This window comes from Echinops telfairi, unplaced genomic scaffold, assembly GCF_000313985.2.
Source record: "Echinops telfairi isolate 266 unplaced genomic scaffold, ASM31398v2 ScPeMD7_9;HRSCAF=40, whole genome shotgun sequence".
Taxonomy (NCBI): Eukaryota; Metazoa; Chordata; class Mammalia; order Afrosoricida; family Tenrecidae; genus Echinops; species Echinops telfairi.
Window position 1 is genome coordinate 32,811,782 of NW_022103906.1, and position 17,755 is coordinate 32,829,536.

At 35.2% G+C, this 17,755-nt stretch overlaps 1 protein-coding gene across 1 annotated transcript in view; it reads left to right on the top strand.

Moving 5' to 3' along the window:
• The window catches only part of ADAM2 (ADAM metallopeptidase domain 2), a 114,826-nt gene that overhangs the window by 24,038 nt on the left and 73,033 nt on the right, over window positions 1-17,755 (top strand). The window contains exons 3-6 of the mRNA XM_045286860.1: window positions 8,948-9,026; window positions 13,806-13,882; window positions 14,220-14,388; window positions 16,122-16,178. Coding sequence (XP_045142795.1) covers window positions 8,948-9,026; window positions 13,806-13,882; window positions 14,220-14,388; window positions 16,122-16,178 — 382 coding nt within the window. The remainder of the gene's footprint in view (window positions 1-8,947; window positions 9,027-13,805; window positions 13,883-14,219; window positions 14,389-16,121; window positions 16,179-17,755) is intronic.

The window sequence follows — 17,755 nt, forward strand, 5'->3', positions numbered from 1 at the left end:
AAGAGTTTTTAAAATTAAACCATCCTCTTCACAATAAACATTGATTCAAACTTCAGAACTGTTTTAGCACAATATCAGTACAGTAACAACAAATAAAAAAACTTAAAAGTTTCACTGTATACATTCAAACCTTTTTACTTGCAATGAATGAAAATAAAGTGTGTACTGCTAGAAAGGTAAGACAAAACAATAGCAACAAGACAAAATAAAGGCAGCCCCCTTCCTGGTAGAGTGCTAAAGCCATCCATGACCATGGTGCCTGGTCTACATGAAGCTCCAGCCGCCTTCCCTTGTGTATTTGGTAGCAGTTTGGTTCACAGCTTGACCAACAATTCATGTAGCAGCAGTGGGATAGCACATGCACTCTCATCAGATTTTAAGGCCTGTGTTTTTTTTCAAATCTCATTTGTGTAGCTCTAGCACCTATTTTGCTAAATATTATTTGACAAGGGGAAGTACCATATATATTTCCAAGTACCTTCAAACAAATAAAATGAGAACACTAGTGATCGACTTTATCATATTGCTCAACGGGTCCCTAATAAAATTAGATAGGGATACAGATTAGAATGTTGAGGGAAATATTAATGCCAATGAGTACTTTAGATATCTTTAAAAAATAGTTTTATTGCCATATATTTCACATTTCATACAATGTAATCATCAATCATATTAAGATGTGTGCAATCATCACCGCAATCAGTTTCAGAACATTTTCTTCCCGTACTCCTGGTTGTCACTCTGATCTTCCCCTGCCATGTCCTTATCCAGCTACTCTCTAGACCGATCTCTCCTGGAACTTACAAAACAAATCACAATCATACAAAATCATACACAGTAAACAAACAAAACCCCAACAACAATGACGACAAAGCACAGAAAAACCTCCAAGAGGAAGCAAAAATATTGAAAACAAAATTTTTTTTAATTAATCATTTTATTGGGGAGGGCTCTTACAAATCTTGTAACATTCCATCATTCAATAGTATTAAGCAAGCTTGAACATATGCTGCCATCATTTCCAAAACAATTTCTTTTTACTTGAGCTATTGGTATCAGCTCCTTCCCCCCACCCCACCCTCCTGAATCCTTGACCAATTATATACTTTTATTGTTATTTCATGTCTTACACTGTCCGTTGTCCCCCTTCACCCACCTTTCTGTTATTCATCCCCTTGGCAGGGAGCTATATATCCAACTTTGTGATGGGTTCTCCCTTTCTCCCCCACCCACCACCAAGTGTTCCTCGCTGCTTTTTAGGGCTGAATAGTATTCCAATGTATGTGTATACCAGAGTTTTTAATCCATTCGTCCGCTGATGGAAATTTAGATTGTTTCTAGGTCTTCGCAATTGTGAACTGCACCATGATGAACACTGGAATGCAGATGTCTGGTCTGGGTCTGTTTCTTACGTCTTCTGGGTATATGTCCAATAGGGGCTTAGTGGATGAGAGTCCCTGTGGCACTGCACCCTCTCCAGCACTTGTTGCTTTCTGATTTTTTTAATTGGCTATCTTTGAGGGTGTTAGGTGGTATCTCATAGTTTAAAACAACTTTAAAATGGGCCAAAAGGGAGATCAAGTGACAAGGTATTACATTTTAACCTAATTACATCTGCCTACAAGGCTCTCTGTCTGATAGTAAGGTAATTCACATCCTTCATCTACGGTCAGAGGGAATTCACTAGAGACTTAATCCATGTGAGGACCCTGCAAGTGGATTTTGGATTCCACTGTCATCTCAAGCCTTCTGCAAACTAAATGTTCACAATTTAAGCTCTGATACGATTCCCTCATTAAGATTTGTGTTTTGTTATTTACAATCCTTTGATCACACAGGCTGATGTGCTTCTTCCATGCAGACTTAGTTGATGCTTCAGTTAGATGGCACCTTGTTTGAAGACAAGTCTTTAAGACCCCAGGTGCTATTATTTCTCACAGCTGGGCACCCTCTAGTTACTTCACCACACTTTGCTCTATCACCCATATCTTCAGTTATATCTTCATGAGGGTGATCATCAAGCAAGGCTATGTCATAAAAATGAATTGTTCTTAGATTGGATCTCGAATTAAGTGTGAGCCCCGAATCTATTCATATTACTTATGGTTTATTTTAGAGCCTGTGGTTTTTATTTTATTTATGTCTGTGGTTCATTTTAGAGCCATAATTATCATTTTATGATAGAGAATATTATAAACCATTGCCCGGAGGTATAAGGCAATTCTTTTGATAGTGTCATTAATTTAGCTAGTGGGCTAATGCTACAGAATTTTAAAAATTGTTGATAAAAAGAAATTATACAACTATAGGCTGGCTTCAGACTGCATGCAATGTTAAGTTTTACAGATTGAACTCTTAAGTGACTGGGCACTATTTACACAAATGAGAAGTTGGTGATAAGGCAAAACACTCATTCACAAAGGTAGAACCATGGCTGCAAGATTAATATACGTCATAAGAAATAAAAGAGGGCATTAAAATATAGTAAATATATGGTAGCCCCAGGCCACCTTTGATTGGTCACCCTCAAAGCAAGGAATCCTACCCGAAGCCCATAACCACCAATTCTATAACCTTTGGCTAATAGTCATCTGCTTCTTTTCACACTAGGGCATTTCAGCCTTAAGTCCAAGGGAGTATATCTGCTCCATAAATCTGCTCTAGGTGAGTTTGAGGTAAAGCCCAGTATGAACTTGCTGGCTTCTACAGCTGTTTGAGCCACTGTTTTGATATAAATTTCTTTATATGCACGTGTATACATAGATTTTTCTTTTCTAGAGATAAAATCCTAACACACATTGTAAAACATAATGTGAATAAATAAAAATATATGCAGCATTTTCATGCAGGTAAATGAAAATTGTAAAGTAGGCATTTATGTATCTCCTAGCATAATATTTGACTACATCTGAGAATCCACTCAAATTCTTTCTCAAAAAAGTTCCTTCTAGTTTCTTTATGTGTAACCAGTTTAAAGACTATTAATAATTACTTCATATTCTTTTAAAATAATTTTAATTGAGAATATGCATAACAACACACACCAATTCAACCAATTTCTATAAGTACAATTTAGTGATATTGAATCTAGACTTGTATAACCATTCTGACCCTCCTTTGTTGTTTACTCAGCATCAACATAAAATATGTGCCCCTGAATTTCCTATCTAATTTTCAAGTTGCTATTATCACTTTACTCTTGTATATATAGATTATAAAGACCATACTAAGCAGACACTTTTTTACTATGTAAGTTAAACTATTGCCTGGCCTTGAGATTTTAAGAGCTATTTTTGGTTTATCTTGGAAGATTATCTCAGGGATTCATCCATCCTCTGCTCACTGCCATTGAGTCATTACATACTCATAACCACCCTGTGGGTTTCCGAGCTGGTGACTATTTGTAGGAGTCGAAAGTCCAATTTTTCTCCTGTGGAGCTGCTGGGGTTTCAAACTACCAACCCTGTGGATGACAGCCCAAAGTGTTATAAAGCCTGAATTTCATTTAATGTTTACCTTCTGTATGCATATACCCCCGTATGATCAGGATTCTTCTAAAGAATCTCTGATCAAAATTATCAAAATAGTAATGTTAGCCAGAATACTCCAGTCCTTCTGGTTTCATGGCAGTGGGAATTGTTCATGAAGGGAATTAGACAATTGTTCATGAAGGGAATTAGACACATATTCCATTTCCTCTCCCTATTAATAACTCTTCTTATTTTTGTGATGCGGTAGGTAAATAGAAACCAGTATCTATACCTTAGATGGCCATATGAAAGTTTAGACTCCAGTGACTGCGAAATGGATTAGGTGATAAAAGCACTAAACATAGTGTTTTAACTAATTAAAAGAGATGTCCCCAAAATGCTGGACCTAAAACTCTAATTCCCATGATGTGTTTGATTATGCATAAACATACTTAAAACAACTTTTTTGAGTCACTGTTATAAATATATCTAGTTCTGTTTAGTCCAATTTTGAATACTAAATAAATGAGTCATTATGTTTGATTTTTCTAGAAATGCATCTACTAGGTTAATGTCAGTTTTGCTGCAAGTGGTTCTAGTTTATTATTTTTTAAATGAATTTTATATTTCATAATTATACAAAATTATTATTATGGGACATTTTACTTTCTATTTTGGATATATTAAGTATACCTATATGCAAAAGCTTAAATTATGTAGTGTTTGCTACAAGTACAGAACATTTTCTAGGATTTATAACAAATAGCTTGGTTCTGTATGGTTAAGTTATATGATTTTCATAATTATTAGATAATGCATTTCTCCTAAAACACTGTAACAATGTACAGATCACTGCAGAATGAATATTATATTAATACTGGTTGATCTTTTAAATTTAGAATAACTGATAAGTATATGCTGTTATTTAATCTGAATGCATATGTTTGATTTTGTTTGTTGTTTTTTTAATACATCAATAAGCCCTCTAGATTTACTCCTTTGTGGAATGCTTGTTTAAGACATGGAGTTTTTTGTTTGTTTTTGTGTTCTCTAATTGGAATTTTTCTTACATATTTTAGGAAGTTTGGGGTTTTTAAAAATTTGATAGTCAAAATTGCTTAGTTCTTAAGATGCCTTATAAATATCTTTTGCTCAGTGCCTGGTTATTTTTGCTTAACTTGTGTATTTTGTTAATGATTGCTATTTCTATATTTTAAGCAAACTTATTCCAACACCATTAAAATATCTTATATAACCTTGTAAAATAGTTTAATTTTTCTTTCACATTTAGATATTTGTATTTCCTGAAATTGACTTTTGATTATACTTTGAGAAAGAGATGATCAATTTGGTGTTTTTAACTTAATTTAGCAAATTCCTTAAGCACTTTATTGAAACTTTTTTCTGAATAATTTCTCTATGTCTTAGACGTTTCCTATGGGCTTGTTTTTTGTGACTCTGTATTTAATGTATTCATCTATTTGTCTCTTAATAATAAATCTTGATAGCTTAAAGATAAAGGCCTTCCATATATTTTTTCCCTTAAAATATATCCTCGATTTTTGTAACTGCGTGTCCCAGTTGTCATCTACAAGGTCAGCACTTTGAATTCACCCCCCCACCCCACTGTTCTTCAGGAGAAAGAGGCTTTCTACTCCCGAAAGAGTTTCAGGCTCAGAAACGTACGGGGCAGTCCCACCCTGTTCTGTGTGGTTGTCATGGGTCCGAATCGGCTCTCAGAGTGTGTTTTCCAGATTTGCATAAAGTTCAATGTTCTAGATTAAAATGAAGTGAACTTGACCAGTACTGATCATTTTGACTCAGACAATAATAGTGTCTACTAAGCCAAGAATGACAAATTCAAGAGGAACGAAGTCGCATTCATCATCAAAAAGAACATTTAGTTTGAAATATAAAATTGTCTGTGATCAGATAAACCTATACGCTGTCAAGGAAGTCCAGTTAAACAACTATGATTCAAATTTACACACCAACCAACTAGATGGTGATGAAGATAATGAAAAATTCAACCAAGTTCTTCAGTTTAAAATTGATCAAGTATGTAACTGAGATGTACTGATAATTATTGACAATTGGAAGGCAAAAGTTGAAAACAAGGTGGGTCAAACAGTATTTGGAACATAGGGCCTTGGTGAAAGAAACAAAGTTGGAAACTGTATGATAAAATTTTGTGAGACCAATTATTTCTTTATTGCAAGTACCTTTTTTCAACGACACAATTGGCTACTCCACCCATGGACCTCACCAGACAGAATACTCAGAAATCCAATGGACTGCACAAACGAGCAATGGAGCAGATAGCTGCTGCCAAGACCAGTCTGAGGATTCTCTGTGGAACAGCCCACCAGCTGTGCATATGTAAAATCGAGTGTACGTTAAATAAAATTAAAGCAAGTTATTGAGCACAAAAATAGGATCTGGAGTATATCTCATCTGACTTTCAATTGAGTATTTTTGACACATTGAACACTAATTACAGAAGACCTGGAATGCTGTAGAATGACATGAAGAATTATACATGAAGAAAGCAAGAGATCATTTTAAAAAATACAAGAAAGAAAGGTAAGATCAAAGTGGATGCTGGAAGAGACTTGCAAACTTGTAGTTGAATATAAAGTAGCTAAAACAAATACAAGAAATGAAGAAGTAAAACAGCTAAACTGAAAATTTCAAAGACATTTGTAAAAGCCCAAGTAAAATATGATGAAATGTGTAAAGACTTGACCTGAACTTAGAAAGCGAAAAAGGAAGAACTTGGTCAGTGTATCTCAAGCGAAAACTTCGGAAGGGAAAATTCAGCCTTTGAGCTGCATTATGGAAAAATTACGGAAATAGAATGTAAATGTCTAGAAAATTATGATGGCAATATATGTACACATATGATTGATACAATTGATGCATGGATTGTTATAAGAGTTGGAAGAGCCCCAATAAAATTATATTTTTAAAAAATCATGAGAACTGGACCAAGAGTCGTGATAAATGGAAGAGAAAAGGAAAGATAAGTTGAACAACATATTTAATGATACAAGAAGCATCAAAAGAAATAGAAAGAATATACAGAATCATGGAAACACTGACTGACTTAAAATCTGGAAAGGTGTGTGCCAGGTATGTATTCTCTCACTACATTTATTCAATCTGTATGCTGAGAAAATAATCCCTGCACCTGGACTCGAAAAAAGATCATGACACCAGGATTGCCGAAAGGCTTATTAGCCACCTGAAATATGCAGCCGTCACAAGCTTGCTTACTTAAAGCACTTGACAATGAAGTTCAAGAATTGTAACGTTTAAAAAACAAATCTTAATCAGAAAAGAAATGACAGAGACACATCATCTAGATGAGAGAAACAATTAGCACAAGGTCATAATGATTTGCAGAGAAGTGCAAAGTTAAATAGGACATGCGAGGACAAAGGATTATGACTTTCAGTGTAGATTACAAGTCAATGTAAAGAAAACAAAAACCATCATAATTGGACAAATAGACAACATCATGACTTAGAGAGACAAGATAGAACTTGTCAAGGATCTCCGTCAATGCTCCTGGAAGTGTGATCAAGAAATCAAATCCTATGTTGCACTGGGAAAATCTGCTGCATAAGAATTTTTATTTTTAATAGTTTAATCATATTAAGAGTTGTACAATAATCACTACAAACAATTTTAGAACATTTTCTTCTCTCTTGTATTGTTATTATCTCACCATCTACCCCCAAGCTCCACTGCCATAACCCAAAGAAACCATTGATGTGATAACTATTGACGTTGGGATCTCACATTGTCACATGGCTAAACATTTTAAATTTAAGTGAATATTATTACTTCAGCAAGCTCTCTGCTTAATAGAGGCCAATATATTTGCAAGATCAGCTAGCTCATGAAGCTGATCTTTATATCAGTATTTTAAGCAAGATTAAAGCTAATAAAGTGATTTTTTAAATGAAACACCTTGTAACTGAGGTGAGTCTTGCATTTACTCATAAAGAACAAAGTCCAATAAAAATAGTTACTTCCAATGAAATCTGATGAATCAGTTAAAGTCAAGGTCCAAATGCCAGTTCAGAAGGTTATGTAACTGTTTATAGTGGATTCCACTGGTAATCTTGATGGATTTTTCTCAAAAAACACAGGACGACTACAGGTGCTTATTTATAAGAAATGTTAAGAAATCAAGAACTGCTTTGGTAAGAAATAGGTCAATAAAGTTCTGTCAAGAAAACGCTATCAAAACAATATCAATACACGTGTTCACTTTTCCAAAGTAATAAAAATTTCTCCCATGAGAATTCCACTGGGAAACTCTACTTCATACACCCAACAGCCATGACCTTATCCCTTCCGAGTTCTTTTGTCCCCCACATCAAAGAACTTTTTAAAGGAATATGATTTTAAAGTCCTTGAAAGATATCCAAATTGCTTGATATTTTGACATGGTATAAATTGAACAGCACAGATTCTTTGAGGTAGGATGAAAAAAATGGAAACATTGTCTTCAGAAGTTCATAGACTTAGATGAGAGATATATTGTGATACCATAGCTTCACAATTCCATGTTTATTAAAGTTTCTATGATTTCATAGCAGTACTTTTTTTTACTTACTCTCATATATAACCAAAGATAGAAGTACACTTGATATTAAGCTAAAGTGAAGAACAATCAAAGGAAGAGAAAAGAGCTGGTACAAATATCTGGAGGAAAACTTTATCTGCTATCTGTAAAAGAAAAATAGGAATCCCTTTGTGTTCATCCAGATTGACTAGAGGAACAAATTTTCATATGTGTATTAGAAAGAGCTTTATATAAAACAGCATCTGTATATTGAGAAAATATCCCAATCAAGTCCATATGCCCGATATTAGCCCATATGTCTGATACCAGTCCATAAATTCCTCTTTAGACTCACACAGCACATAAAATGATGTGGAATGCAGGACCATCACAGACCCCTGGGTGGAAAGTCTTGTGGATCCAGTGGCAGTGGAGACATCTCATCACTGTTGCAGGTCTCCGTGTGTCTCTTCCAGCTCTCTGAGTGTCTCAACAGCAGGAAAGGGAAGGTAGAGAGAGAGTTTGTCCCAACTCCAGGGAGGAAGAGAGAAAGTCCCAGAATCCTCTGGAGAAAGCAGTACCCATACAGAGGCACCATTGGCTATGACCTGATTGACAAGCTAGACTCCACCCCTTCACTCAAGTTGACAGGAGATTATGTAATTGCCACACCCTTGTAAATGGAACGTATGTGGTGTTCAGTGTAAAGTGTAAGTGCAGTAAGTGTAAATGAAGTAAAAGTGACTGAGGACAAATCTAAAGACTAGGATTTTTTTTTTTTAAGACTAGGATTTTAAAGTGAAGTTTTGAATAAAATTCTTATATTCAAATAATATAAGAAAAAATAGATCTGTTTTAAAAACTTAGAATTTTCATCTTTTTAAAACATTTTATTTTACAGAACTTTTTTACCTAATAATTTTAGAGTTTATGGTTATAATGGAGGAAGAAGTATGAAATCACTTGACCAACGTTATCAGGTATTATTTTTACTATTTGTGTTTTAGCTTTGTTTTGCTTTATCTGATAATCTAATTTAGGCTCTCTACCTAAAGAAAAAAGGGATGGGGTTATGTTATGCTCTGCTTTGTTTTGTATAAATTTAATTATTCTCTACAGAAATTATTTCCGTTGGCAGTATCTCAGTGTTGCTTGGTAACAAAAACTATCAAAATATTAATTTTCTTAGAACACAGCAAAAAAGAGTAAATTTGATGATGAACAATAATACATTAATAATTAACAGCCAATGATGTTGATTGTGCCACTTCTAGATGTGATTTTACATGAAATCGAATTCCTACAAAACAATAAAATATCTCTATCTTTCTAGCAACAAGATGTAATATTCTTTTTAGAAGTGAAGAAATTCTTACCTTTTCCTCTAAATGAGGAGACATACAATTCCAAGAGTCATTGTTTCCATTGCTGGATATATATTGTTTTCTCCACTAAATTAGTCATAATCCCACTGAATAGTATGCTACTTAAAGAACACATTTTAAAGCTGAGTACATGGGTGGGGGCTACATCTGACCTCCCTGACTCCCAAAGCGGAGTGTGCCACAAGGTAGATTTCTGTGAGCTCAGTGGGTGACCCCTCTACCCAGGGTCCTTCTCTTCTGTTGATAATGTGATCCCTGATTCTTGCTTCTGTTGTCTTGTTTTATACCTAGCAAGATGACAGTCAAGATAACCTTGTTAACCATCATGCATAGCTGAATTATATAAGCCCAGAAGTATCTACCTGTAGTTTTTCTTACTCAAATCCATCAGGAAAATGTAGGTTATGTTGTGGAAATAACAAAAAGCTATGGCTAGAAGAACCATATTAAATAATTCACTGCAGTGTAAAAGCTGATCTCCAGAAAAAGCATAAAAGCATATGTAGATGAACAGTAGGAAAGAGGAGAATAACAAGAAAATGATTTGTTTTACACACACACACACACACACACACACACATTTAACATGCAAGGAAAAAATCGGCAGAGCAACTGCAGTCTTCATTTCTGTAGCTGGACTGGTCATGAAGTCATGATAGGTGGCTTCCTTCGTTCACTATTTCCTTCTCTTTTCCTCAAGCAAAACTTCAGATGATTGGATTCCTTCAGGAGCAGAATGAACCAAGTCTTTATTCCAAAAGTGTCAGGCTCCTTAATCATGCTCTTTATTTTCATTGCTGTAATTTCCCATTAATGTTCATTATTGAACATGGACATAAAAAGATAAATCACAGAATTTGTGTTCAAAATATACGTTCTCTGCCATAATTTTCAGAGGTTATTTACATTATGTTAAATCTTACCAGGAGGGATTGTTTTTGTTGATTTTAAGTAACATTGACTCAGACCAAACTCAACCCGACACACAACCGAATGAAAGGACGTTACCCCTGCACCGTGCTCCCAGTCATTGCTATGTGTGTGCCCATTGCTGCAGCCACTGTGTGAATGCACCCTTCAAAGGCCTTCCTCTTTCTCACTGCTCCACGACTTTACAAAGAAGGGTGTTCTGCTCTCCTGACAATATGTCCAAAGTAAGTGAGGTGAAGTCTCGGCACCCTTGCTTCTAACGAGTATACGAATTGTACTTTTTCTAAAACAGATCTATTTGGTCTTATGGCAGTTCATGGTAATTTTGATATCCATCACTAGTACCATAATTCAATTGCACTGGTTCTTCTTCAATCTTCCTTATTCATTGTCCAAATTTCACATGCATATGAAGCTGCTGAAAAAATAACATGACTTGGGTCAAAGGAATATTCTTGCTTTTCAACGCTTTAGAGAAGTTTTGTGCAGCATATTTACCCAATGTAATATATCAGTTGATCTCTTCATTGCTACTTGTGGAAGTATTGATTGTGGATATAAGTAAGATGAAATCCTCAATAATTTCAATCTTTTCTTCATTTATCATGATGTTACTTATTGGTCCAATTGTGAGGATTTGTATATCGTTACAATGAGTCGTAATCCATACTGTAATTCATCAGCGAGTGCTTCTAGTCCTCCGCACTTTCATCTACATGTTGCAAATTGTTAATAAGCCTTCCTTCAATTCTGATGGTACATTTTCCAACTTCTCTGATGATTTGCACAGCATACAGATTAAATAAGTATATGATAGTATACAAATCTGACTTACAACTTTCCTGATTTTAAATCATGCAATATTCTCTTATTCTGTTCGTGAAACTGCCTCTGAATCCATGTCCAATTTCACTTGAGCACAATGAAGTGTTCTGGAATTTCCATTCTTCTCAAGGCTATCCATCGTTTGTTATGATACACACAGTAGAATATTTTGGCATAGTCAATAAAACACATGTAAATAACTTCCTGGTATTCTTTGCTTTGTGTCAAGAGCCATCTGATGAAATTCCTTGTTGCATGTCCTATTCTGATCCAGCCTGAACCTCTGAAAGTCAATGTACTACTGAAACCATTGTTGGATGATCTTCAGCAAAATTTTACTTCCACGTGGCCTAATTGATTTTGCTCTACAGTGTGCATTCTCTTGGGTCACCTTATTTTGGAATGGTGACAAATATGGATCTCTTCCAGTTTGTTGGTCAATTAGATGACTTCCCAATTTCCTTAAATAAATAGATGAGTGAGTGTTTCCAGTGCTTCATCAGTTATTTTGAACATTTCAATAGGTATCCCATCAATACGTGGAGCTTGGGTTTTAGCTAATGTTTCAGTGTAGCTTGACCTTCTTTCTTCAGTATCAGTGGTTCTTGCTCATGTGCTCCCTCTTGAAATTGTAGGATGTTCACTAGTTAGTTCAGGTATAGTGACTACATCCTTTCCATCTTCTTTTGATGCTTCCTCTGTCATTCAATATTTTGCCCATATTGCAAATGGAGGCTTGGGATTTCTTTTAGGATTTTCCCAGTTTAAGGGATGCTGAGTGTAGTCTTCCTTTTTGGTTCTCTAACTCTAGGGCTTCGTGTATTTCATTATAATATTTTACTTTGTCGTCTAGAGCTACCCTTTGAAAATTCTTGTTCAGCACTTTGATGTCATCATTTCTCACATTTGCCTTAGCTACTCTATGATGAAGAGTAAGTTTCAGAGTCCCTTCTGACGCCCACTTTGATCTTTTCTTTTATTTCTGTCTTTGTAATGACCTTTGCTTTCTTCCTGAATGAGGTCCTCGATTCCTCCCACAGCTCATCAGCTCATCCGTCCTTACTGCTCAATGCGTCAAATCTGTTCTTGAGATTTTCTCGAAATTCAGGTGGGATATACTCAAGGTCATATTTTGGTTCTCATGCACTTGTTAAAATTTTCTGCAGCTTCAACTTGAATTTATGTGTGAGCAATTGATGATCATAACAATCTGAAAGATTACCTCATGCCGGGGGCTTAAGTGGAGAGGAAATGTTCTGAGAATGATGAGGGCAATGAATGTACAAATGCGCTTTACACAATTGATGTATGTATGGATTGTGATAAGAGTTGTATGAACCCCTAATAAAATGATTTTTAAAAATCTGAAAGATTACTATTTCTTAAATACTAAGCCACTCTTAATCCTAGCCCACCCAAGTTGACACAAAACCATACCCAGTTTAGACTGTTGAACAGATGTGTGTTAGATCTTATTGGTTTATAGTGTTCTTCAAGTCTGTTGTTTCCTTGATGAACTTCGGTGAAAGTACTCCATCAATTATTGGAAGTTTGGTGTTGCAGTCTCTATTGCTGTTGAAATAGCTATTTCTCCCTCCACTCCCATCAATTTATTTTATATATTTTAGTACTCTGTTGCTCCATAACATTTTCAAATATGTTAGTTTTAAGAAGCAGATCATCAGTACTGTCTTCTACTGAGTGAATGGTCGAGCTTAATGGTCGAGCACTTCACTCTATCAAGCAGTCTGTTTAGCCGGGAATAGCTTCCTAAGTCTGTTCACTGATGCTTGGAGACTGCCAGAGACTCTTCTCAGTTCTTTTAGCTTTATCGATCTTCCTTTCTACTGGGCCGGGACCTCGTGTTCTCATTTCACGTGATACTTACACCCAAGTTACTTACATATGTTAGGGCTCATTATTTCCTCTCTTCTTCCCTAGACATGTCAACTCAATTTTTAGACCCTTTTGAAAAAAAAATGTTGTTACCCTAAGCTTTCTTTCTATTTGAGTATTAGTCACCTGTTGTTACACTGCCTTGAAGTGCCCTCAGATAAACACCCATACAGACAAGGATCAAAGCTAATGTTCTTTCTTTCCAGTTTTGATTTCTTTTGCCTTCTTTTGCTTCTTTTGTAATGGAGGGTCTCCATGAGTCTGAATCGACAATATGGGGAGTGAGTTTGCTTCAGGTTTTGAGGTTGGCATTGTATAAGCCTTTTTTCAGAGTTTATAATGGTCATCTGTGGTAGGATTGATGTATGCTCTGTATGCTGCCAGTGTATTTAAATAATTTTGAAAGTGTCTCCTTCAGATTCAATTTTGAAATTCTTGTCTTGCAAAATAAGAAAAATGAAAAAGTTAACAATTTTTAACTTGATTTCATGACTCAAAAATTATCATGATTAATTTTTAAAATAGAAATGCAGTTTTTGAAATTAAAGAGAAAACTTTGGAGAATAAAGACAAATGGTCATCTAATAATCTTCTAAATCCATTCTGGAAACATGAGTATTTACACATCCATGCCACTGAGCATACATACTTTTAATAATAGAAAATTATATCTTTAATTTGAACTTCTAATAAAGATATATATTCTTTATCTTTATTTTTCAGAAATTCTGCTACTACCAAGGCTTTATTGAAGGTTTTCCAAATTCTATGGCAATCATTAGCACATGCACTGGACTCAGGTTGTGATATATAATTTTATAGACTAAAGACTGGAATGTTTATTTGGGAAGGATTTCTAAAATAATATTCAGGAATTTTTTAATACTCAGGAATAATATGTGGAACTCTTTATTGACAAATCAAAACATGGAAATCCTTGAAATATAAGACTACTTTCTTAGCCTGTGTTAAGGTATTTAATATATCTGAAGGTCATGATATACTAATATCATACTATATCTGTTAAGACTAAGTCTGAAAATGACCTGCATACCACTTAAAATAACAAACTTTGTAACGTTTTACTTTTAAAATATGCACTCATCTCTTTATTTATGTACTTTTTGGCATTCATAGAGGCTTACTGCAGTTTGACAATGTCAGTTATGGAATTGAACCCCTGGAGTCTTCCATAGGTTTTGAACATGTAATTTATCAAGTCAAACATAAGAATAAAGGTGTTTCTTTGTATGCAGAAAAGGATATTGAGTCAAGAGCTCTTCCGTATAAAATACAAAGTATTGAGGTAAGTGATTGAGCAAAATGCATGGTAATTTTTGTGCAAAAACATAAACTATGTGTTATCTCTAATTAACAAATTATTTATATTAGCATACATATTGGGATGAATATACCTAAAACTTATTTAATAAGCCTTAAAACTACTCTCAGACTTATAAGAATTCCAAGTATGGAGTTTTTAACTGTTAGTGGACTCATTTTCCTGGGATCTAGAACTTTCTTTTCTACAGATAAACTTTCCCCATATCTAGTATGTCAAAATTTTAGTAAAATAAAAGATAACTGCTATTCACGTTTGTTCTAGAATTATTGAGAGAGCCACCCTGTTGTTGCTGTTGTGAGAGCCGGGGCAGCAGGTCTTCTATCATGTCTTTCATGTTGGGCTCGGGTGGCTGCGGTACAGAGTAGTTTCAGACCTGTGTCCTTTAAATGGCTCGCACTTTAGTACTTTTCTTATGTTCAGAAAATTTTTATATATATTTTAACAACAAAATTTGACCCTTCAAGAGATTAAATACTAATTTTAATAAAGAAATGAAAAGAAAATGGCAGAGAAATTAAGATAAGCATAATTAACGTCTCCTCAAATTTTTGAAACTATGATTCTCTTTATTTGCTTCTGGAAGTTTGACCCATCCTTGTTGGTGGTATTTATTTTAGCAACTTAAAAAAAATTATTCATACTGCAATGTCAAAGTATTTGTAACTGTAGTGGGTTCCTTTAAGTTTTTCCCCCCTAATGTGTTAATCTTGAGTATCAGTGGTGGTATGATGAGTTGTATGCTGGCCTAAGAACCAGAAGGGCAGCAATTCGAAACCACCAACCTCTCCAAGGAGAAAGAGGAAGCTTTCTCCTCTCAGAGGTCATGGAAAATCCACACAGGTGGTTCTGTTCTGCCCTACAGGGTTGCCATGAGTTGGAGTAGACGTGATAACAGTGAGGGATATTTGGTTTGTTAATCTTAGGTTGTTTTCATATAATAATAATAATAACTAATACGCTTATTGATAATACAACAATTTTACCTAATCTTGTCTTTCCTTCCAAATTACAGAGAAGTTCCCAGAGTTCAAATATCACATTCATGTTTCTAAATGGGTGACAACATAGCCCACACCCAGCTGAGGACATTTGTGGTCCAGCTTAAGAGAATCAGTCAGTTTGACCCTTTGCTCATCTTTATCAAGAAAGACTTAAAAGAGGAATACCATTAGCCTTCAGATGAAATCCCACCCACCAACATAGGGAAACACCATTACTATTTTAAGTCAACAGCTTAACTATAACTCACTCTTTTGTAATAATTGAATATTAATGAGAATGCAGAAGGGTAGAAGAACAAGATAAATGAAATTTTGAAAGTCATAATGAAAAGGAATCATATACCCAGCTTTGCCTAAGGGTCCCTGGTGGTTACACATTGGGCTGCTAACCATGAGGTCATCAGTCTGAAATACCCATCACTCTGTGGGAGAAAGCTGAAGCTTTCTACTGCTGTAAATAAAGTTACAGTCTCAGGAAGGCACAGGGCAGTTGTGCCCCATTCTATAAGGTAATTATGAGTCAGAACTGACACAATGGCAGTGAGTGAGCTTTGTTATCGTACCTGGGTTTATTTGAAGGCATACTTCTCAACATAGAGTCATTTGCAATAGTGATATATATATATTAATCCATTTAGAGGATTATTTAATTCTAATATAAAATTTATGGATTTTTTGTTTCTTTTTTTTTAGCCAGAATCAGATTTCTACCAGTATATAGAAATGCATATTGTAGTTGAAAAACAATTGGTAAGTATATTCTGAATTGTCTTATCTCAATTATATTCAAGTGAGAGTTTTTCAAAATCATTTGGAACAAAGTTTTATCAGAAGAGAAGCCATGATCTCGTTTTAGTCCTATTTTAATGTATTTAAAATTTTTAGTATTCGCGGTACATTGAAGATAAAATTTCTATTAGATGTTTATTCTGAATTGATAGGTTTTTAACTTACGAATAGCTGCTATCTGAAGGATAATTTATTAGTAACATTTAGAAATAGTTTTATTTGAAGGGCATTATAGAAATTTGTGGTACATTTCCTAGCACTCTAAATACAATTGAAAATAATATCTGACATTATTTATATTACATAATTTAAAGAGTAAATATGAGTTTATATTCATAAATATTTTGATGGGCAGGGGAAATATTAATATTTGAGGAGGAGGAACTATCATTCCTGAAATTTCCCTCTTTTCTAATATCACTTTACAACCTAAAACTCATCATAAAAACCAAAAAACTCACAGCCCTCAATTTGAGTCTGACTCTATACCAAACAAACAAACAAACTCACTGCCATTGAGTTGATTAAACTTACAGTGTATCCTAGAGGTCAGGGTAAAACTGGCCCATCTAGTTTCAGAGACTAACTCTTTGTGGGAGTAGAAAGTCTCATCTTTGTCCTGTGGAGCAGCTGGTGGTTTCAAACTGCCGACCTTTCAGTGAGCAGCCTTAGCGTAACTGCTACGCTACCAAGGATTCTATATAGCAACTCTGTAGGACTGAGTGAAAATTCTCCTGTGGGTTTCCAAAACTGTAAATATTTTGAGAGCAGAAAGCCTCTCCTTCATCCCACCAAAAGGCTGATGGTTTCAAACTGCGTACCTTGCAGTTAGCTCAACTTCACCAGGGCCTAAAGTCACTTTATTTGAAATATGGAACCCCTGAAATAATTTATTCTTTTGGTTTGTTTTTGATCTTTTCTTTCCCCCCTATTCTCTGTAGTGAGATTCTCAATCTTATAATCTAAAATAGATGCACTTCGCTCATATTTGGGGATTGCATCCTTATTCTTTATTCAGTCTCACAGCTTTCTGTTTTTGTTTTCATAGATGCAAACTCTTCCTTGTCTTTGATTTTAAGATGCCAACTCTGGCCGTAGACCCATTATACCCACTTGTTTTGGGCACCTTCATTTAATGTTGACTGAAGTCTATGGACTATTAAAATGACAAACGAATCTGTCTTGGAAGAAGCAGGGCTAGAGTGATCCATAGAGACAAGGATAGCAAGACTTGGTCATGTATTCTTTGAACATCTTCTCAGGAGAGACCAGACCCTGGAGAACATTGAGCTTGGTAAAGAGGAGGGCCAGTGAAAAAGAGGAAGGGCCTCAGGAGATGGATTGATGCCATGGGGGCAACCAGGGGCTCAGGCCTAGGAACATTGTGAGCATGGCTCAGGCCCAGGCCGTGCTTCCTTCTGCGGTGCAGATAGTCGCTATGGGTCAGAACTGACACCTAATAACACCTAATAACAACATTTTATTCAACTATTAGTTGAATAGAGGGACTGAGCCCTTTCTACCCTTTTGGTTTGCTA